The sequence below is a fragment of the Nansenia antarctica genome, assembly GCF_963989245.1.
Source record: "Nansenia antarctica genome assembly, chromosome: 4".
Lineage (NCBI taxonomy): Eukaryota > Metazoa > Chordata > Actinopteri > Argentiniformes > Microstomatidae > Nansenia > Nansenia antarctica.
Genome location: NC_137689.1, coordinates 34,788,753 through 34,811,059, shown reverse-complemented (window position 1 = coordinate 34,811,059; position 22,307 = coordinate 34,788,753). Strand labels below are relative to the sequence as shown.

General features: G+C 44.5%; 1 protein-coding gene across 1 annotated transcript in view; it reads right to left on the bottom strand.

Annotated features, from left to right (window-relative positions):
* The window catches only part of emsy (EMSY transcriptional repressor, BRCA2 interacting), a gene marked incomplete at its 5' end in the record, with an annotated part of 95,300 nt that overhangs the window by 5,548 nt on the left and 67,445 nt on the right, over window positions 1-22,307 (bottom strand). Inside the window, 3 exons of the mRNA XM_080528247.1 lie at window positions 6,196-6,804; window positions 11,187-11,350; window positions 11,851-12,006. Of these exons, the coding sequence (XP_080384373.1) occupies window positions 6,196-6,804; window positions 11,187-11,350; window positions 11,851-12,006 (929 nt within the window). The remainder of the gene's footprint in view (window positions 1-6,195; window positions 6,805-11,186; window positions 11,351-11,850; window positions 12,007-22,307) is intronic.

Below are 22,307 nucleotides of genomic sequence, written 5' to 3'. Positions count from 1 at the left end.
ACCTGGCGGGGGCCGTCATCTTTTCCAAGGTGGACCTGGTGCACGGGTACCACCAGGTGCTGGTCCATCCGCAGGATGTGCCAAAGACGGCTTTTGGACTTTTTGAGTTTCTGCGAATGCCTTTTGGCCTCAAAGGGGCGGCGCAGATGTTTCAGCGCCTGATGGACTCTGTGCTCCGAGACATGCCATTCATGTTTGTCTACCTGGATGGCATTCTGGTGGCCAGTGCGTCCTTTGAGGAGCACATGACACACCTCCGGCAGTTGTTTGAGCGGCTCAGGGCCCACGGCCTCATTGTAAACCCAGCCAAGTGCCAGTTCGGGCAGTCATCCATCACCTTCCTTGGACACCATGTCGCTCCGCAGGGAGCCGCCCCTCTTCCCGCCAGGGTGGAGGCCATCACCAGTTTCCCCCGTCCCCGCACGGTACGGTCTCTACAAGAGTTCCTGGGCATGGTGAATTTTTACAACCGTTTTATTCCCCATGCCGCCCACCTCATGCGTCCCTTGTACGAGACCCTGCGGGGAAAAGGGCCCAAGGACGTGTTGGACTGGTCCCCGGAGATGGACAAGGCCTTCGGGGCTGCTAAGAACGCGCTGGCCAACGCTGCTCTACTGGCGCACCCGTCTCCCACGGCCCCGGTCACCCTCACAACGGACGCCTCTGACTATGCAGTGGGGGCAGTGTGCGAGCAGTGGGTGAACGGGCGGCCTTAGCAGCTGGCCTTCTTCAGCAAACAGCTCCGCGACAACGAGCGCAAGTACAGCACCTTTGACAGGGAACTGCTGGGTCTTTTCCTTGCCACCAGACACTTTAGATTCCTGTTAGAGGGCCGCCAGTTCACCGCCTTCGTGGACCACAAGCCACTGACATTCTCCATGGCCAAGACCTCGGAGCCATGGTCTGGGCGTCAGCAGCGTCAGCTCTCGGCGATCTCCGAGTTCACCACGGACATCCAGCACTTGGCGGGCAAGGACAACTTCGTCGACGACTGCCTCTCACGGGCGGTTGTCGGGCCTGTTCACTTGGGACTCGACTATGCCGCCATGGCGGCGGACCAAGCCGCAGACTCTGACATTCAGGCCTACCGGGTCGCTCCTACTGCACTGCAGCTGGAGGACGTGGTGTTCGACGCAGCCAAAGCCACTCTCCTCTGCAACGTCTCCACCGGCCAACCACGCCCTATGGTGCCGGCTGCCTGGCGGCGCAGGGTTTTCGACACCATCCACGGCCTTTCCCACCCGGGGTGAAAGCCTCGGCTAAGTTGGTGGGGATTAAGTTTGTTTGGCCTGGCCTCCGGAGGGACGTTAGAACCTGGGCTGGCTCGTGTGTGGCATGTCAGCGCGCTAAGGTGCACCGCCATTAGGGCTGTCCCAAACGACTATTTTTCTAACGATTAATCTAGCGATTATTTTTTCGGTTAGTCGATTAGTCTAACGACTAATTTACCGATATTTTTTGGACTGTTCGATAAAAATAAAAATAAATAAAACATTTATTATCATGTGTAGGCCCCTTAATTTCCACCTCACTGCTATGTTTAGCCAACTTGAATGCCAACATGGCCATTTAGAAGTCTGTCCATCACCACAACACATAGCTAGCTAGTAGCTACATAGCTAGCTAACGTTACTCTCGCTGCTATGTTATGATTAGCTAAATTTATGCTAACGTAGCATGCGAGCTACGAGCTAGATAACGTACAGTAGGTGCGAGCACCACAATGACAATAGGCTACAGTAGCTAGCCAGCTACATAGCTAACGTTACTAACACCAGAAGACAAGACATACAAACTGTGGTGAGCTACATTGCTTGTGTAACATTAGCTAGTAGCTATCCATTTTTCACTCATACACGGCCGGAAAAGTGAACAGAAATACAACGGTGACTTACGGTGGTGCTATCTTGCGGCTGTCTTCACAAAGAGCTCCAGGATGCTTTCGCTTGAGGTGCTCGTTCATTGCAGTCGTACTGCTGTGATAGGCCATTTCATTTTTGCACAGTTTACAGACCACCACATTGCCATTGGTTTCTTTTTTTGTAAAGTACTCCCATACTTTGGACGATCGTGGGCGAAGTCTTTTAGCCGCCGGCTCTGCCTCCGTGTTTGCACTGGTCGCAGCCATTTTGTTTATTTACGACTAACCGACGCATATTACGCAAACCGACGTATTGACGTAGTCGATGACGTCGACTAATCGTAACAGCCCTAACCGCCATACCAAAGCCCCTTTGGCACCGTTTGTGGTGCCAGAGAGGCGTTTTGACCACGTGCATGTGGACCTGGTGGGCCCCCTGCCCCCGTCTCACGGATATACCTACCTCCTCACCATGGCGGACCGGACCACCAGGTGGCCAGAAGCTGTTCCCCTGGCCTCTACTACGGCAGCAGAGGTGGCCCGGGCGTTCATTGGGTGCTGGGTGGTCCACTTTGGCACACCAGGTGACATCACAAGCGACAGGGGCCCCCAGTTCACCTCGGAGCTCTGGGCTACGGTTGCTGAGCACCTGGGGGTGAAGATCCACCGCACTACGGCGTACCACCCGCAGGGCAATGGACTTTGTGAGCGGTTCCATCGGGACATGAAGGCCGCTCTTCGGGCCAGCCTTATGGACAGTGGCTGGGTGGACCGCCTCCCGTGGGTCATGCTCGGTCTTCGCTCTGCCCCCAAAGAGGACCTCCAGGCCTCGTCCGCCGAGCTGGTGTATGGCCAGCCACTGCGGGTCCCTGGGGAGTTTCTTCCAGATGCTACAGCTCCCTGGTCGGACGCCTCTCATAGAACTGTGTCTCGGGGCATTGTGGATGACCTCGTTCCCATTCCGACATCACGCCACTGCCTCCCCCAGTCCTACGTCCCCAGGGACCTGCCATCGGCCAAGTACGTCTTCATCCGACATGACAGCCATCGGGCTCCGCTGCGGCCCCCCTACGACGGGCCCTTCCGTGTCCTGGAGGCGGGCGCTAAGCACTTTGTGGTGGACATGGGGGGCAGGTCAGAGCGGGTCGCTATAGACCGTCTCAAGCCTGCTCACTTGAACATTGACGAGCCAGTTCAGTTGGCCCCACCCCCACGGCGGGGGCGGCCCCCTGCCCCGACCTCTGTCCCTGCCCCAGTCCCTTCCGTGGCCCCTGTCCCTGCTCCAGTCCCAGTTCTCACCCTTAATCCCCCTCCTGCAAAGCGCAGCCGTTTCGGCCGTGTGATCCGCCCCCCGCCACGTTAACTGTGTGTACTGTTCTGTAGTACTGTTCATTGATTGCCTGTTCAGTTGGACTGTTGATGGTTATCTTGTGGTTATCTAATGGTTGGTGAATTCTGAGGGGGCCTGTGTGGTAAGGCTGCCACGATTAGTCGACTAGTCACGACGACGTCGACTACCAAAATCGTCGCCGACATATTTGGTAATCGCCATAGTCGCATGTTTTTTTGGAGCTGAAATAAGCGTATATTTATTTTATTATTTTTTTTGCCTAGCACCAGGGGAGCCCCCCCCTCCCAAATTTCGTTGTTTGGTACCTGTACTATATCAATGACAATAAAGACCATTCATTTCATTCGATAAGCATTCGTTTTTCTTCCCTGAAGCTGCCACTGGCTAGCGTCTCCCAGTGTCTTTGATGTACATGCGCAGTGTCGGTCATCCGGGGCACACGTGACTTCCCCGGAAAAACAAACAGAGAAATGTCTTCCTGTCCTCGTACCTCTAAAGTGTGGGAGCATTTCAACCACAACGTTGAAAAAAAGAATGTAAAATGTAACATTTGCAAAGCTGAACTCGCTTATCATGGCAGCACGTCTATGATGCGCAAGCATCTAAAAAGGAAGCACGTTGTGGCAGATGACGAGGAAGACGATGGCTCGTCTCGGTAAGCTAGTTAGCTTGTTATTGGCTAACGATATCGTTACGTTAAAAGCCTTCTTACATTATTTTACGTTGTCATCAAAGCGATACTTATCAAATAGCTAAAAATGTTGTCTTAACGTTACAGTGCTAAGAAGGCGCGTTCTACTATGAGATGAGTGAAGCAAAGCAAAACTTTTGTACTCTGTACAAGTATTTATTTTTGTTTTTGTATTCTTTTGGTTGCCTAGTGCCTAGCCTACCTCATTTTACTCAGCAGTTTGCACCCTCTACTACTCTTTACATTACATTACATGCAAGTGATGCCAGAAATAAATCTGCAAAGTTCATTAAAATATCTATTTTTGAGTGAACAATCATTTTAATTGTCTTTATTTTTAGTTAGCACATGCCTACAACAACAACTAACAACTTCAAACTAAATTTAGAAGCTGATTTAGAAGATGATAGCTAAATAAGAGCGATTGAGTAATTGTGCGATAAGCTGTCATTTATGATCCGATTAGTCGACTAATCGTTAAAATAATCGGTGACTAGTCGACTATGAAAATAATCGTTTGTGGCAGCCCTACTGGTGATTCACATTAAGTCAATAGGAGAGACATTCACCAAGGAGAGCTTGTACCTTTAAGAGTGGGTGTTAAAGGGGCTATGGTTTCCGGTTCCGGGATATACTAGTATTGTTACTATGGTTACGGTTGTTACTTACTGAGTGTATGTTTTGATGTATCTAAAAGTGAGGAGAAGTAAACAACCTCGACTCCAGCCTACGTCTGTCGTCTCATTGTTACAACTTCCACAGTCCCCTATTTTCAGGAGCTCAAAAGTAATTGGACAAATTAACATAATCATAAATATTCATCATTTTTAATACTTTGTCGAGAATCCATATTCATCATTTTTAATACTTTGTCGAGAATCCTTTGCAGGCAATGACTGCCTGAAGTCTGGAACACATGGACATCACCAAATGCTGGGTTTCCTCCTTTGTGATGCTTTGCCAGGCCTTTACTGCAGCAGTCTTCAGTTGTTGTTTGTTTGTGGGTCTTTGTGCCTTTAGTTTTGTCTTCAGCAAGAAAAATGCATGCTTGATTGGGTTGAGATCAGGTGATTGACATTGGAGAATATTCCACTTATTTGCCTTAAAAAACGCCTGGGTTGCTTACGCAGTATGTTTTGGGTCATTGTCCATCTGTATTTGAAGCACCAACTTTGCTATATTTGTCAGAATCTTCTGTCACATCATCAATAAACACTAGTGACCCAGTGCCATTGGATGCCATGCAAGCCCATGTCATCACACTGCCTCCACGTTTTTTTTTTACAGATGATGTGGTATGCGTCGGATCATGAGCCGTTCCAAGCCTTCTCCATACTTTTTTCTTCCCATCAGTCTGGTACAGGTTGATCTTAGTTTCATCTGTCCAAAGAATGCTGTTCCAGAACAGGGCTGGCTTTTTTAGATGTTTTTTGTCAAAGTCTAATCTGGCCTTTCTATTTTTGAGGCTTATGAATGGCTTGCACCTTGTGGTGAACCCTCTGTATTTTTGTAGTCTTCCCTTTATGGTACACTTGGATAATGATATGTCTACCTCCTGGAGACTGTTCTTCACTTGGCTGGATGTTGTGAAGGGGTTTTTCTTTACCATGTAAAGGATCCTGTGATCATCCACCACTCTTGTCTTCCATGGACGTCCAGACCTTTTTGTGGTGCCGAGCTCACCAGTGCGTTCTTATTTTCTCAGAATGTACCAAACAGTTAATTTGGCCACTATTAATGTTCCCGCTATCTCTCTGATGGATTTTGTTTTTGTTTTTGCAGCCTAAGGATGGCCTTTTTCACTTGCATTGAGAACTCAGTTGACTGCATGTTGTGCGTATACAGCACCAGCTTCCAAATGCTTCCATTGGAATCAACTCAGACCTTTTACCTGCTTAATTGATAAAGAAATAATGAAGGAATAGCCCACACTGGCCCATGAAACAGCTTTTGAGTTAATTGTCCAATTACTTTTGGTCCCTTGAAAAAGAGGGAGCTACATATTAAAGAGCTGTAATTCCTAAACCCTTCCTTCAATTTGGATGTGAATACCTTACCCTAAAGCTGAGAGTCTGCACTTTAAGCCCATATTCATTATATAACTGTAACTTCAAGATGTTTTGGTAAACAGTTAAAATAACACAAATTCTGTCTGTGTCCAAATATATTTGGACCTAACTGTATATAGTATATAAAACAGTATGAATAAAGGCTATATCAAAAAAGAAGTATGTACAAAAATATGGCATGAGCAACGGCAGTATTTGGTAATACACAGTAGAGGGGGCTTACCTGGCTGGTGGTGGGGGGCTTCTCTGAGCCCACGGGGTGGTGGGCCTGCAGTGGCGGGGGCTGGGACAGCTGGGTGTGGATGGGCCGGTGGTGGGAGGTCGGGGCCTGCTGCAGCTTGGGGAGTTGAGGAGTGAGGAGGGTGGGCTTCCCAGGAGCACCAGGGGCCAGGGGCTGGGCCCCCGAGGAGCCCAGGACAGAGGAGGGCCTCTCCTTCAGAAGCTGCCCTGCGGCGTGAGGCTTGGGCTGGGACTGCTCCTGGAACTGGGGAGGCTTCTTAGCCAGGGAGGGGGTGGTGGTGGAGGAGGGAGGCTGGGGCTGGGGCTTGCTCTGCAGCTGCGGGGGTGGTGGTGGTGGTGGTTGGGTGGAGTGGGGGATGTGTCTGCTCTGCTCAGACTGGGGCTGGGGCTCAGGCTGGGTCTGGGACGGGGTCTGGGGGGGTGTGTGCGTGGGGCTTGTCAAGTGCTGCTGTGGGGCAGGGGGCGGGGCCGCGGGGGGGAGGCAGGAGCGGTAGAACAGGCCTGTCTGGGGGTCCAGGGTGTCCCCGTCCAGCTCCCCCTCTTCCATGGGCTCCTCAGACTGCTTACTGTGGAGCACCTGGGCCTCAGCAGCCTGTAACACACGCATACACACCCATGAATGACATGACACACCATACACACCCATGAATGACATGACTAGGGTTGGGTACCGAAAACCATTATGGTACCGGAAGTGTTTGTGTTTGGGGCTGTGTAGTACCAATATGGTACTGCTACCTATACATCCGGTACCTACCGGACCGAATTGCAACGAGATTTCAGTACCTCTCTCTCGCCCCCTGGTGCTCCGAAACGGACGTTACGTGCCATCGCCCATGTTTGGGGCTGTGTGATCATCTAATTATGTGTAGTTGTGTGTTAGGAGTTTTATTTACATTTATTTTTATTTGAGTGTGTAGTTGTTGGTTTGAGGGATATGAAGAAGGACTAGGAGCACATGGTTAATGTGTAAACAAGAGCTGTGTTTATTGCACACTCTGCATTCACTTCCTCATTCACACTTCCTGGTCGCCTTAAATACACCTCATCACCCTGCTAAGGCACCTGGGTAATGTAGTGAATTCGCCCTGATCACTCAGTGGGTGTCTAGTCACCACACAGGTCCCCCCCAGAATTCACAAACACTGACTTCCCATAACGTGCCGGAGCTCGGAGGACTCGTCCAAAGCGATTACGGGACTCCGGAACTTGGGCTGGACGGAAATCTCTTGGCTGCTGACAGCCTGGCCCGGAACCACTGGGAGGTTTTTTTGTTGTGCTTGTAGGAGGGCGGCCACGACGTGGTGGACGGGCCACCTCCACAGCCCGTTCTCCATCTAGATGAGCTGTCTTCAGGCGGTCCACTGAGATATGCTCCATACTTCCCCCTATGTCAATGATAAAGGTCTTGTCGCCTGTCTCCACAACTCTGTAGGGGCCATCGTAAGGCGGCTGTAGAGGGTTCCTATGTGCGTCGTGGCGGATGAACACATATCTTGCTGATTGGAGATCCAGAGGGACATGGATACGTGGCAGGCTGTGATTTGAAGTAGGGGTCGGCATAAAGGCACTTGCCTTGTCCCATAGATTACGAAGTTGTTCTGGTGCAGACCAGGGAACGTTAACAGAGGGGAAAAAATCACCCGGTACTCTAAGGGCCTGGCCATAAACAAGCTCTTTAAAAAGGAAACATGGTTGATGATTGCCAAGCAGAGCCAGCATATGGTCCATTAACTCAGAGGGCTTTGAGTCTCCAAGCCCAGGGAGAGATAGGAGCTGCCGGGCTCTTTCTGGTTCTGACAATCCAAAAATTCCTTTCAGGTGCCCTTTAAGAGTGGTATATTTGTCCCTGGCTGGTGGGTTTTCTATCAGGTTTATCACCCGTGCGGCAGTTGAACCCTTCAGAGATGCCACCACATAGTAATACTTTGTGTCTTCTGCAGTTATATCCCTGATGGCAAACTGAGCTTCAGCTTGCACAAACCAAGCACTAACATTTTGCTCCCAAAACTCAGGCAATTTGAGAGCAACTGCATTAGCCATGTTCAAAAAAGTTTCAGAAAAACGTCCAAAAAACTCACTTGTCAGGGTCACCAATGTAGTTGTTGGTTTGAGGGATATGAAGAAGGACTAGGAGCACATGGTTAATGTGTAAACAAGAGCTGTGTTTATTGCACACTCTGCATTCACTTCCTCATTCACACTTCCTGGTCGCCTTAAATACACCTCATCACCCTGCTAAGGCACCTGGGTAATGTAGTGAATTCGCCCTGATCACTCAGTGGGTGTCTAGTCACCACAAGTGTATATTTAACTGTAATATATATTGTGCTTCAGCAATAAAAAAAGTAAAAAGCTGTTTAATGTTGTCTTTATTATAGCCTATATATGTTACGGTACTGTGTAATGTGGGAATACGGGGGTTAGGGTTAGGTGCTACGTCGACTTGGTACATGCTGGCATGTCTAACCCTAACCCTAAGCCTAACCCTAAGCCTAACCCTAACCCTAACCGTAGCACCCTAGCACCTAACCCTAACCCTAGTTTTCCCACATGTACCGTGTTCCCACATGTACCGTAACATATATATACTGAAGTATCAAAAGTATCGATTTCTGTACCGTTTTAAAAGTATTGGTTTGGCACCAGTATCGGATAAAACCCAAACGATACCCAACCCTAGACATGACACACCATAGACACCAATGAATGAGTGTGTCTAAAGTGCTGGATGTAAACATATACAGTATATAATATACACATTTGATCTGTGGAATATTGGAAGTAAACAAGAGGGGCACAACCACCTCCTTGTTTTTAATTGGCTAAACAGACGATGGGTATAGTGCGTCTAAACAGACGATGGGTATAGTGCAGGGGTGGCCAACCCGCATGTGGCTCTTTGCCTGTCTGTGTGCGGCTCTTTAATCCATTCATTAAAAGTGCGTGGCTCACTCTCTGTGTCTCGATAGACATTGTTTTGGTATGGCAATCTATGGCACTCGCCATACCTGGATTCAAAAATTCAAAAAATCCCCAGAAAATTTCATCTGAATCACGTTGTGTCATTTTGGTGATTTTATCCACTCCACACAACGGTAACTCAAAATCCTCCCAGCTCCATCTCACCCCACCAGCCAGGCGCTGTAGTGGAGCGCAGGGTTGCCAGACGGGATTTGACAATTTCCAGCCCAACCAGTCTAAAAGCTGCCACATTCACCCGTCCAGTGTGAACAAAAGTAGCCCAATCTGGCAACACTGGTGGAGTGGGACATCGGTTGCCACAAGTAACGTTAACGTTAAAATCTTGTCCATGATTCTCGTTCATTCAGGTGGGTTAAACAAACTGGATCAACGCCATAATACTGTTGGTTCAAATGTAATATATTAATGAACAAGTTCATGTCATGTTCTGTCAAACATGTTCTAATGTTATTTTAGTGAAAAAACTGACCTAACGTCACCCGCGATTGTGAAGCTAACTCTAACAAGCTAGTTAGCGAACATTAAAGATTACAACAGCTAGTTTACGTATGTCAACAATGTCTCCATTCTCAATAATTTCAGTCATAATTGTACCAAATTGGGGCCAGTAAAACTAACTAGTGTGTAAGTTATATGTGTGTGCAAGCATGTTTTGATATTGTCAATCGTCTCACTTTAAGTAGGTGAGCTGTAACAAAAATATGCCAGGGAAAAAAAGGAAAATGGACATAGCTAAAGACCTTTTTTGGTCAAAGGGCAGCAGAGACAAGTACAGGGACACAGGTGAGGTCTCACAATACTAGTGTTTTAACAGTGCAGTTAATTTAGAGTTGAGAATAGCTAAATCTGTAATGTTTTGTTTCTAAGGAGATTGAACCAGTCTGCCTGCTAGGAAAGATGTAGATTACCACCTACATACTGTAGTTGTCTCCTTTATTCATTACCTTAATGTCATATAAGTCAATTGTATAGAAACAACTCACCAAAATTGACTATTGCACAACTGATTTGGCCCAAAAAATCCCCCCCTCAACCCCCCCACTCTGTACCTTGCCATACCTTGGCCTTGGCTGAAATGACAACACTGGTCTCATAGCCTATTGGAAATGTATTGCGTGTGTGTGTGTGTGTGTGTGTGTGTGTGTGTGTGTGTGTGTGTGTGTGTGTGTGTGAGAGTGAGAGCTTTTGTGAGCCCGCATGTATGATGTGGCTCTTTCTGGTACCCCAACCATTTTTTTGGGCTCTTAGTCTCCGACTGGTTGGCCACCCCGGTATAGTGCGTCTAAACAGACGAAGGGTATAGTGCGGTCTATTAACAGACGATGGGTATAGTGCGGTCTGTCAAGAGTTCAATGGATGACAACGGATGACTCCCATAGAGAAATCATCGGCTCCCTCCTTTATTTAAAAGACACGACGGACTAGTGTGGTCACCCTCTAAGGAGTGGTTCCATACAGATGCATATGACATGTGGATGAGGGGAGGCTGGTGGAGGTAGAATTCAGAGGACAGGCTCATTGTAATGCATGGAATAGAATCCCATGTGTTTGATACCATTCCTCATTCCACGCATTACAATGAACCTCCGATTTCTACCTCCACTGCTGATGACAGGTGGATGTATGGGCAGTAAATAATGTTGATTAGAATGTTGATTATACTCTATACATTTTTTTATTTGCTTGCTTGCTGTGTGTTAGAGCTCATCAGGCTGTGTTAGAGCTCAGGCTGTGTGTTAGAGCTCATCAGGCTGTGTTAGAGCTTATCAGGCTGTGTGTTAGAGCTCAGGCTGTGTGTTAGAGCTCACCATGCTGTGTGTTAGAGCTCATCAGGCTGTGTGTTAGAGCTCAGGCTGTGTGTTAGAGCTCAGGCTGTGTGTTAGAGCTCAGACTGTGTGTTAGAGCTCAGGCTGTGTGTTAGAGGTCATCAGGCTGTGTGTTAGAGCTCAGGCTGTGTGTTAGAGCTCATGCTGAGGGGTTTTGTCTCACCAGTTGGACGATGCGTGTGATGGTGACAGCAGAGGAGGTGGGGATGGACTTGACCACCATGGGGCTCTGGCCGGTGCTCTGGTAGGGCGCCCCCTGCTGCTGGCTAGAGGACATGACCACCTCCCCCACGCTTCCAGAGGATGGAGCGGCCCTGAAGGCTTTACCTGCAGAGAGACAACGTGATCACACACAGGGATAGATATTTCTCAGACTAGTGGCCCCAACATTTCCGACGTTTTTTTTAAGGCATGATCAAAGTGAACAGAAGACATTCTTCTGGTCGAAACCCAGTTGGAAATCGTCACTGAAAAGGAATGTGCTGTAACTCACGGGTGACTCTTATGTAGAATAATTGGCTGATTCAAATGCTAATGCTATAGAGTATCTCACTCATGGTAAATAATTATAAAATTGTGTCATTCTGAATAATATGTTACTTTTTTTGTGGAATTTCCAGTCTGGGGGATTTGAGGAGGTAAATATTGAAAGCAAAACCTTGCTAGTTCATGCTTGCTTTCTGCACTTTTCGATTCAACCTGTGCGCATAAACAGTAAAAATGTATAACAGAAAACGCTACCACTCAGAAAACAACCTCTCTCACTTTCACTTTGCAAGCAGTCTGTTCAGAGTCCATGTCATGGCTGATGAAGCCCAGGCACCTACCAGCTGTGACGTACTCAGCGGCCAGCTCAGGCTCTGAGGCTGAGGGCCCGGGAACCTGGGACACCTGCTTCTTCTCCTGGGACATCTGAATGGGCACTGCCATCTGGCTTAGGTCTATGGTGTGCTGCCTGGGCTTGGCCTCACCCTTCTCCTTCACTGCAGGAGCAACACACATTCAAAAAACAACTAAACATTAGCCGGCCACATAAAGATGAAGGATGGAGTTTGAAAAACAATGTTACATAATATAATAGAATTCACACAGAACTCTTAATACAAAGACCGACAGTCTGTGGCAGCAGGATGGGAAACATATGTTGAAGCTGTACAGTGTTTCTCTACATTCCTGTTTTAACACATTGGCGTAAAACCACCTTATATTTTGGGTTAAAATGGCATAAGACAGTTGAATTAAAGGCCTGAGTCATTTTTATGTATCTTAGCTGACATACATTCTTTTACGTCAAGTATCATCATTCTAGCACATCCGCTTCGCATGAGCTATCTGTAATAAATCTTGATTTTTAAGACTTTCTGCATTCATGGAAATATGTGACACAGACTGGTGATTTGGGCCGCCACTCTGCAATTCTCAATCCTCTCAAATCATGAAAACGTGTCTTTTTTTTTTTTTTTTTTTTTGCATATTACAAAAGTAATGTGAAGAGCCCACTCAATATAACAAACATTTACAGTACATTCCATTTTTGTTATTCCAAAGTGACTTACAATCGATAACAACAAAGCGACTTACAATCGAAAACAGCAGTTTTAGGATCACTAAATACCTATAATTAGTTATCAAACTGCTAGTTTCGAGTGGGTTTGGGGGCATTTTTACCGGGGATTTCGGGGGGCGTATAATAGCAATTATTTGGACCAAGAAGTCAATCAAAGTGACGAACGGGCAGGATAAACAAATAGTACCATCAAACCAGAAAATCAACTCTCTGCCCATTGCTTTCAGTGGCATTACAACATACTTTACAAACTATCCCGTTGACTTTTATAGTAACTGGCCACTAGTAGAGGAACTTCTATGCACTGTTCTGTATACACAGAAGTATGATGGCCACCCGTTTCGTTTGGTATTAAATGTGACTAGCTAAACCAGCTAGCTAGCTGACCAATCTTCTATGCTAGCTCTCATCTTCACAACCAAACTTAATAAATACTGCACACTGAACTTCTAAACTCCTTTGCTTGTTATACAGTCATGTAACAAAGACATTTGCTTGTTTTCTTGAATAGTGATATATGGAGATCTTTCTTGGTCAGGTGGCCGGAAATGATATATTGATGACTCAGAGAGAAGGTTTAATTGTAATCATTGTATTAGGCAGATCTGGGTTGCATTGTCTTGTACAGATGTTTCCAAGGCAGCATGCTCTGTTAAGTCCAAGCTTCAAGCATGGCTACGACATAGGAGATGTCGAGCTTGGCTGCGACATAAGGGATGCCGAGCTTGGCTACGGCTGGTGCCGAGCAAAGTACTGATGTTTGTTACAGCTTATATACTTGTTCTCAGAGAGGGAATAGCTTGACCTCGTAACTTACAATACTGACATTAGTTCCCATACATGGCTCTATTCCTGTGTTCATGCTGTTCTACCCTGCTGACCACTGGCAGTGTTTCCTCTATATGCATTTATTCGTGGCGGGCCGCCACCAAAGAATTTCCTCTGCCACCATTGCCACAATGTTGCAATTAACCTCGTCGTTTGTGTTCGCACTGCAATCGAGACTGAATCTCTCAACAGGCGCGCGGCGCGAGGCGACGCGCTTTCAAAACTGGCTGCGTTCGTAAATTCACTCAGGAAATCCGATCAGCACTCGTGGAATGCCTCTCGTCCAATCAAATGACTCGGTGTCTCTATGACGTCGGGCCCAGTGTGCGCTCCAGCGCTCTCAGAGCGACTTTACGAACTCAACCTTACACTCATCTAGCTAGTTAGCTTAGCAGTCGTAGCTCAATGGAGTGAGAAGCAGAGTTGTTGCCTTGTTGAAAACATATTCAGACTCCCCAGCTGTTCTACACGAGTTTATGACATGCAGCTGTATCATGCGGTGGTAGTACTAAACCCTCGTTGTGTATTGTTTGTTTTGCCGTGGAAATGAAACATTTATGTGTCTTACAACAACTCATGTGCGTGTAAAAAGCCGGTAAACGGATTTCTCTCTTCGCCCGTCGCCGGTGCCTTTAATCCCGTATCCTAATCGAAAATGCAACATCATCAGCGACGACTGTGGGTTATTGCATTTACTGTTGTTCTCTGGTTCATGTTCTTATACCAGTGCTCAGTATAGAGTATTTTAAATGAACATTCGTAATGTAGTCTAGTTCATGGTCAACTAAATCAGCCTATTTTGTGAAACAAATAATGTTCCCGAGCAGCCTCGCATCTAACGCTAGCTTCGAACTATTGATAGCATAAACGTTGGTAAATGTCACAAACGACACAGTATTGGCAGGGGGAAAGAAGGGGAGTCGAATTTTTATTGACAACGGATTCCATGCTGGAAAAACATGCAGCTAAAATTCAGGGAACATTTGGACAATAAGAGACACAACGGAGCTGTGGTCGCGTGGTCTAATTACAGGGCAATATGCGCGGTGCAAAAATAATCTATTGCCTCTCAAATCATCACGAACAGAACGGCGGAGGTACGGGTAAGCAGGGCTCATGTTGGTGTCATCAAAGGTAAGAGTTGGTTTTCTTTAACTCAACTGATAGCATTACCTTGCTGTTGGTTGTTTACCGAATGCTCCATCTGACTGTCACACTGTGATTTTACTTGTGTAAACAGTTAATAAGTAATGTTAGCCGGTTTTGTGCGTGTACTCTCATGTAGGCCTACTTCAGTGGTGTAGTCTAGTGTTTATACTGTGATTTTTCCCTCCCAGCCTCATATCGTTCATAAAAATACATCTGTGCTCCCTGTCTAACGTTATATCTAACATTACATGTTATAAGGTTATAAGGCTGATCTGTGCATGATAGTGCTGCATTTTGACATATTTCATGTCGCATCTCCCCCCTTTTGATGGTATATGACGCTATAGTCAGTCCCAATGGTCCAAAAGTCAAGTGCTTCGTAACACAGACGGGGTGAATTTTATGAATGAAAGTGAAAGTTCTGTCACAAAACGCCGTTACGTATCCTCACACATGTTTAAGTGGGTATTGCGTGGGTAAAGTGAAATTACGTCTTTGTTTTGAGCTGCGCGCGCGAATGAGGACCCCCCCCGCCACTAATGTGAAAAATCCTGGAGGAAACACTGACTGGGTATGGCTCCTATGTCCTTACAGTTAAACTGGTCTCACTGTTACTTGATATGGTATATGCCTGCTCCTAAGAATGTTGTTTACTACTGAGAGTGGGCACACTTAAAGTATGTTTAAGGTTAAACAATGAGTATTGCAATATTTGATAGGCACACAAAATTGGCATATAGTCACACAAAAACGCATCATATCAAATAGTCATGACTGATTTGAGGCTAAAAAGGTTTTGTCTGTCCCATTGTAACCATGGTAACTTCTTTGAGTGAAAGCAATATGTACACAACTACCATCAGAAGCTGAGAATCTCTACTTTAACAAGTTAATGTACGGTCCCCAAAACATGTCATTGAGTTTTTTTCATCTAAAGGCATTCTAGCATGCCTCTAAATGCCTCTGTTTCAGTCCATTCTCAACAGGCTGTTTTACGGGTCAGGAAGTCATCAGTGGTTTTCTGTGAATTCACTGTGTGGCAGCGACACGAAAAAACACACAGGGGGAAACAAATTAAAAAACAAATATCCCAGTGGTCCCCACAAAACAAGGAATTCAAAACCATTTATCTGGAAATGATCAGAGTTCGAATGTAGCGGATGGATGAATATGGCGTGGGGAATGTTCAACATAGCGCCCAATTGAATACAATGGATGTCAATACGTGCCGACTCCACTGTGACGCTCTGTGTGATGTAGGGGTGTAACGGATCACCTAACTCACGGATCGGATCGTGTCACGGTTTTTGAGTCACGGATCGGATCATTTTTCAGATCAACACAAAACATAAAAATAAAAATAAAAAGCTTTTTCCTCGAATTCTGTAAAAACACCACTTATACTGTGTAAAACCCAACAACATTCAAGATGTCAAAACTGGTATATATATATGTGTGTGTATATATATATATATATATATATATATATAACAAACACACTAACCCTATATGTTATGTATGTATATATATATATATATATATATATATATATATATATACACTATACATACATAACATATTCTACACTCAAACATCTGCTTTAAAGCAGACAAATAAACATGTTTTATGCCACTTTTAACTAAATAATAAAGTGAAACCTTACTTTAAACATGGTATGAAAAAATTGGCTACATTATCAGAAGTTGTTAAGCTGCCTTTTTCGTGCCTCCCGTCAACACTGCTCGTACGACTTTCTCGTTGCACAACGCTTAAACACCGTAACTTTTTTATCGACCACATTTCCAATGACACTGTCCGTCATTGTTATAGTTGACAGAGAAGCCAAAGTGCTCCCATACATGGGATTTAAATGACGAGGGAGGCATTTCGAGTTCTTCTCTGTCGCCAACATTAGCAGCACTCGCCATGACGGGCTGCGTTCGTAAATTTGCTCTGAGAGCGCCGGAGAGCACACTGGGTCCGACGTCATAAAGGGACCAAGTAATTTGATTGGACAAGAGGCGTTCCATGAATGCTGATCAGATTCCAGAGCGAATTTGTTCTGGATTTTTTTCTTCCATTATCAACCTATCATTGCGCTTCAGAGTAAAACAAAGCACGCTACTGTCGCGTCTATCTTTTCATGGCAACTCTACATTGTGATTTACAAGGGATATTAAGTAATATTAAGTAATATTATTACTTGGTTACATTTTGCAATTGATCCGCGGTACACATGCGTGCCGAACCGTGGGGGGCGATCCGTTACGTGTAAGGCCGAGAGGCAAATCTGAATGGCTTGTTGAATCGCATGTTTTCTGAAATATGCGGTCCACAAAAAAACTGACCTTTATTTTTATTTCAGTTTGTGTATTAGTAGGGTCATCAGAGACCCAAATGTATAGCACAAGCACTGAAAAAGTTTTTCACAATATGGGACCTTTAAAATACAAACTTTTGGAGTGTACAGCTGAAATAAGAAAACATGCTTCGCTGTCCCTTTACTTACTCTGGGCAAAAAGTGTGTGTGTGTGTCAGGGTTTCCGTTAACCGGTAATTACCGGTCTTTGTCCGGTAAAATTTGTTGAAGTCCGACAAATTGAAAACTCGTCGGACATAATGTCCGGTGAAAATAATTCACTCTAAGCACAATTTAATATAATATATTCGTCTTTTTTAAAATAGAAGGAATCAGAATGTGAACTTTAGCGAATCGTATTCAAATTGGCTTCGGGCCACCATCTTCAGCTGAGCACCAAACACACACACAACACTGCCCGAGAGAGAAGGACCCGCCCCCTCCAGCCAGCCTATAGGCCAACCAAAGGGGGCGGGTCCCTCTCTCTCGGGCAGTGCCGTGTGTGTATGAGTGTGTGTGTGTTTGGTGCTCAGCCGAAAACGGTGGCCCGAAGCGGAGCGCCTTAACTTTATCGCACAATAACAAGGATAACAAACGAAACGGACAACATTTACACTAAGATGGAGACAAACTTCAGCGATATGATCTAACAGCCGGTCTTCAGGACGACATACAGACCCGTATGACTCCTGAGTCCGATTAAGTATGATTTGACAGGCAGCTAAACGAAATGCCTTCCCAACCAGCGAGACCAGGGGGGTATTCCATCAACGTCGCTAAAGGAAAATCCTGGCTTATTTTTGATAACTCTCGCGAGACTTATCAGAATGTGCCCGGATATTTTTTAGGAACTCTCGCGAGACTTGATAGACTAAACCTGGATTTTCTTTTAGCGCTGTTGATGGAATACCCCTCTGGTTATAGAAATGATGTTGTTTTATTGATAAAAAAAGGGTAAAACTGGAAAGAGAAAATAGAAAACTCACATTAATCCCAAACAATTTAACAAACTTCAGTTAACGTAATGTGGAGTCCGTTCATTGATCGATGCTGTCTGTTCAGTTCCCAGTGAGGCGCCCGTTCAGCGCTGGACATAATGGCATAGCGCGCATGCGAATCATGTTATATTATTATATATTATATAGCTCGCATCTAATCGTATCGGATGAGAAATAGACATTAAATGGCATATATAGGCCGCTACACAACAGTAATCACCGCGACAAACAGCTATATTATATTTTAATATGATGAATGAATGAATGAATGAATGGACTTTATTGTCATTGCTACAGTACAGGTACCAAACAACGAAATTTAGGAGGGGTGGCTCCCCTGGTGTTAGGAAAGGAAAGAATAAAAAATAAAAAATAAAAAAAAATAATGATGACCGGAATATCTCACGTTTGTCCGGTAAATCGAAATCTTCCCGGACACGATGTCCGGCGGCAATTTTTTCTAACGGAAACCCTGGTGTGTGTAATATATACTGAAATCAAAGGCCCAAGCCTTTTTCTATATACACAAAAGGCCTATTTCTCTGAAATTGTGTTCATAAGTTTGTTTAAATCTGTGTAAGTGAGCACTTCTTTGCCGAGATAATCCATCCACCTGACAGGTGTGGCATATCCAGATGCTGATTAGACAGCATGATTATTGCACAGATGTGCCTTAGGCTGGTCACAATAAAAGGCCACTCTAAAATGTGCAGTTTTATCACACAGCACAATGACACAGATGTCGCAAGTTTTGAGAGAAAGTCTAAGTCTTTTTTAAGTTGATCAAAGTATTTAGGAACTTTCCAGCAGTAATCCATGACTTCCTGTTTCACTGGGGTATAAATATGAGGTGACACAGAGGCCACATTCCCATATTCATACATCAACATGGGAAAGATAAGAGAACACACAAATCAAATGAAGGAAAAGTGTGTTGAGCTTCATAAGTCAGGGAATGGCTATAAAAATTAGCTACTCACCTGAAATTGTCCATATGCAAACTGCGACACTTTAAATAAATGTGCAATAACACTATGTGCAATATGACAACCCTAGTCGTCTATCTGTACAGTATAGTATAGTGCAGGGGTCGGCAATTAGGTTTGGCCTCGGGCCAAAACATTTTTGAGCCACTAGATGGCGGGCCCGAACTTTTTTTTTTTTTTTTTTTTTTTCCCTTTCCTAACACCAGGGGAGCCACCCCTCCTAAATTTCGTTGTTTGGTACCTGTACTGTAGCAATGACAATAAAGACCATTCATTCATTCCATTCATTCATTCATTCATTCATTCATAAGTAATTGATTGTTAAAAAATGTGACACGTTCTAATGCTTTGACTTTTCTTTCGAAAAATGTACACATCGCTAGTCAACTAACACAGCTTGTTTTGTGAGCCTGCTAACAATGTAAAGTAGTGTTGTAGTTAACTAGGTAACAATGTAAAGTAGTGTAGTTAACTAGGTAACAATGTAAAGTAGTGTTCTAGTTAACTAGGTAACAATGTAAAGTAGTGTTGTAGTTAACTAGGTAACAATGTAAAGTAGTGTTGTAGTTAACTAGGTAACAATGTAAAGTAGTGTTGTAGTTAACTAGGTAACAATGTAAAGTAGTGTTCTAGTTAACTAGGTAACAATGTAAAGTAGTGTTCTAGTTAACTAGGTAACAATGTAAAGTAGTGTTGTAGTTAACTAGGTAACAATGTAAAGTAGTGTTGTAGTTAACTAGGTAACAATGTAAAGTAGTGTTGTAGTTAACTAGGTAACAATGTAAAGTAGTGTTGTAGTTAACTAGGTAACAATGTAAAGTAGTGTTGTAGTTAACTAGGTAGCAGTCCAATCCATTACATTGCAGTATTTTGGCTTGACTAGCAAGTTTGTGTTGTGATTCTCAACAACGTTGAAATGTAGTTTCACCCTTTTCCATAGTTTTGAATAATAAATGTGTGGACTGACGATGTAGCGCAGCCTAGCTTATTCTAATAATTATTTAACATACTTTCATTCTGAATGATTCCCCCCTCCTCCCAGACAAGGTCACATTATTATTGGATTGGTTGTTTGCGTGTCGGGTGAAGTTAGCTAAACATTTAACCTGCTAACTAGCAAGAGAAACATCATGTCACTCTCCAAAGGTGTAAAGAGGAAAGTTGACGGTGAAAACAGGGCATTTAAAGAGGAATGGACAGCGAACTATAAAGTTCATCCTACCTGGTTTCATCAACGCAAAGCCGTTGTGAGACTCACATCTTCCGTGCTCACAATGTTCCCTTTCTATACATGCGAGTCGTCCTTTTCCTCAATGAATGTGATAAAGACGCACGAGAGGAATCAATTGATGCAAAAAAAAACTTGAGAACTGCCTGCGGATTAAAGTGACGTCCATATAACCAGATATCAAGCAAATACTGACCGATGGGAGATGCCACTTTTCACATTAAGTGAGTACCAAGCCTGTCATTATTGTATTTAATAACCTAATTGTATTTTGTATATTTTGAATGAATGGCTCATTGTAATTATTATCCCTAATAGCGTGTTTGCTCTGTCGTTTCAGGAGCATAGGCCTATGCACCACCACCCCTCGCATAAGCGGATTACTTTTCTTTTTTTCACCGATTTTGTTGTCAATGTTTTTCAGAATATTAAACTGAATTTGCTTTGTTACTGTTCATATGTGTGTGGCAGTCACATATACGTAAACATTACGTTTGAATTATTTACTGAGCTGGTGTTATTTTTTTCAAACCACACACGGCTATTTCAGCACTACACGTTGTCCACCTACTTATGATTCACTATGAGGGGTTCAGCGTCAGTGCGCTTCGGTGCACCCCGCTGCCTGATTGTCTGTCCCTGTGTCATTCACTCTCAACATGGATAAAAGTACAATAAGCATTATTCAGGTGGAGGTAGATTCTCTATTCGGACATTATAGGCGCTATATGTGGGACTGTCGGTCCGATATTGTAAAAAAAAAAAAAAAAAAAAAAAAAAAAAGTGGATTCTCAAAATATTCTGCTGGGCCAAATATTATTGGTGATGGGCCAGCAATGGCCCGCGGGCCGCCTATTGCCGACCCCTGGTATAGTGGATAGTGTACATAGCCTTTATTTATGTAAACCAGCTCCTTCCCTTCTTGTGTTTTTTAAAGTTTTTTTTCTTTCCTAACACCAGGGGAGCCACCCCTCCTAAATTTCGTTGTTTGGTACCTGTACTGTAGCAATGACAATAAAGACCATTCATTCATTCATATCTACCATTAGGGCAATATTTCAAAGCTCAAAGCAACTGGAACTGTTACAAACTTGCCTGGAAGAGGATCCATGTTTATTTTGCCCCCATGCACAGTGAGAAGGATGGTAAGAGAGGCAGGAAAAATCCCCACGGATCAATGTTGGAGAATGACAGAGGAGAGTAGCATCTTGGGCTCACCAAGTCTCCAAAACTACCATTAGACACCACCTCCACGCCAACCAATTATTTGGAAGGCAAGCCAGAAAAAAGACTTTCCTGTAATTTCACCACAAATGTAAGCTCCTGCAGTATGCTAAAGAACTTTGACAGGTGTCAAAGTGTTCTATGGTTAGATGAAACAAAAATGTAGCTTTTTGGCAACACTCAAGGTGGGTTTAGCGTAAAAATAAGGATGGCTATAATGAAAAGAACCTATTTCCACTGTTAAGTATGGTGGAGGTTCCATGATGTTGTGAGACTGTTTTTCCTCCAAAGGCCCTGGGAACCTTGTTAGGGCACATGGCATGACTTGAGTTGCAAATTTGAGGACTTGAGACTTGCTTGACTAACATTGATAAAAGACTTGACTTTGACTTGGTATTCATGAATTGAGACTTGAGACAGTTGACTAGAAAGGACTTAAATCAGTGACACGACCACCACAACATCCAACTTCATCCGCCACTACAAAACCCACAAAGAAAGGTAGCTACGAGAATGGGTCTTTTTAGCTAACTTATTGGCTGGATTAGATAGAAAGCTAATGTTACGTTGTTATGTTATGTTTGAGCCATGAACAGGCACACCCTCCCCTCTTTGTTCAAGGTGGCAGTAAGCGTTATGGCAGTCCCTGCATCAAATGCACCTGTTGAATGTGTGTTCAGACATGGGGGGGGTGATCATTTTTTGCAAATGCAGAGCATTGTAAGTGGCTATTCACTTTACGTTTCTATACAGCAGGATCGCTACCAGCTTGCTGCTAGCTAGTGTGGACAGGACAAAATATGACGAATAGCATGTCCCATAAAAGTCAGTTCATGCATGACAAAATTCATTATACTTGAATAATTTGAATACGTTTTCATGGTTTGATGTAGCCTAGTGTTTAGTAATGTCAGTATTTTCTGGCATACTAAAACCATTATACTT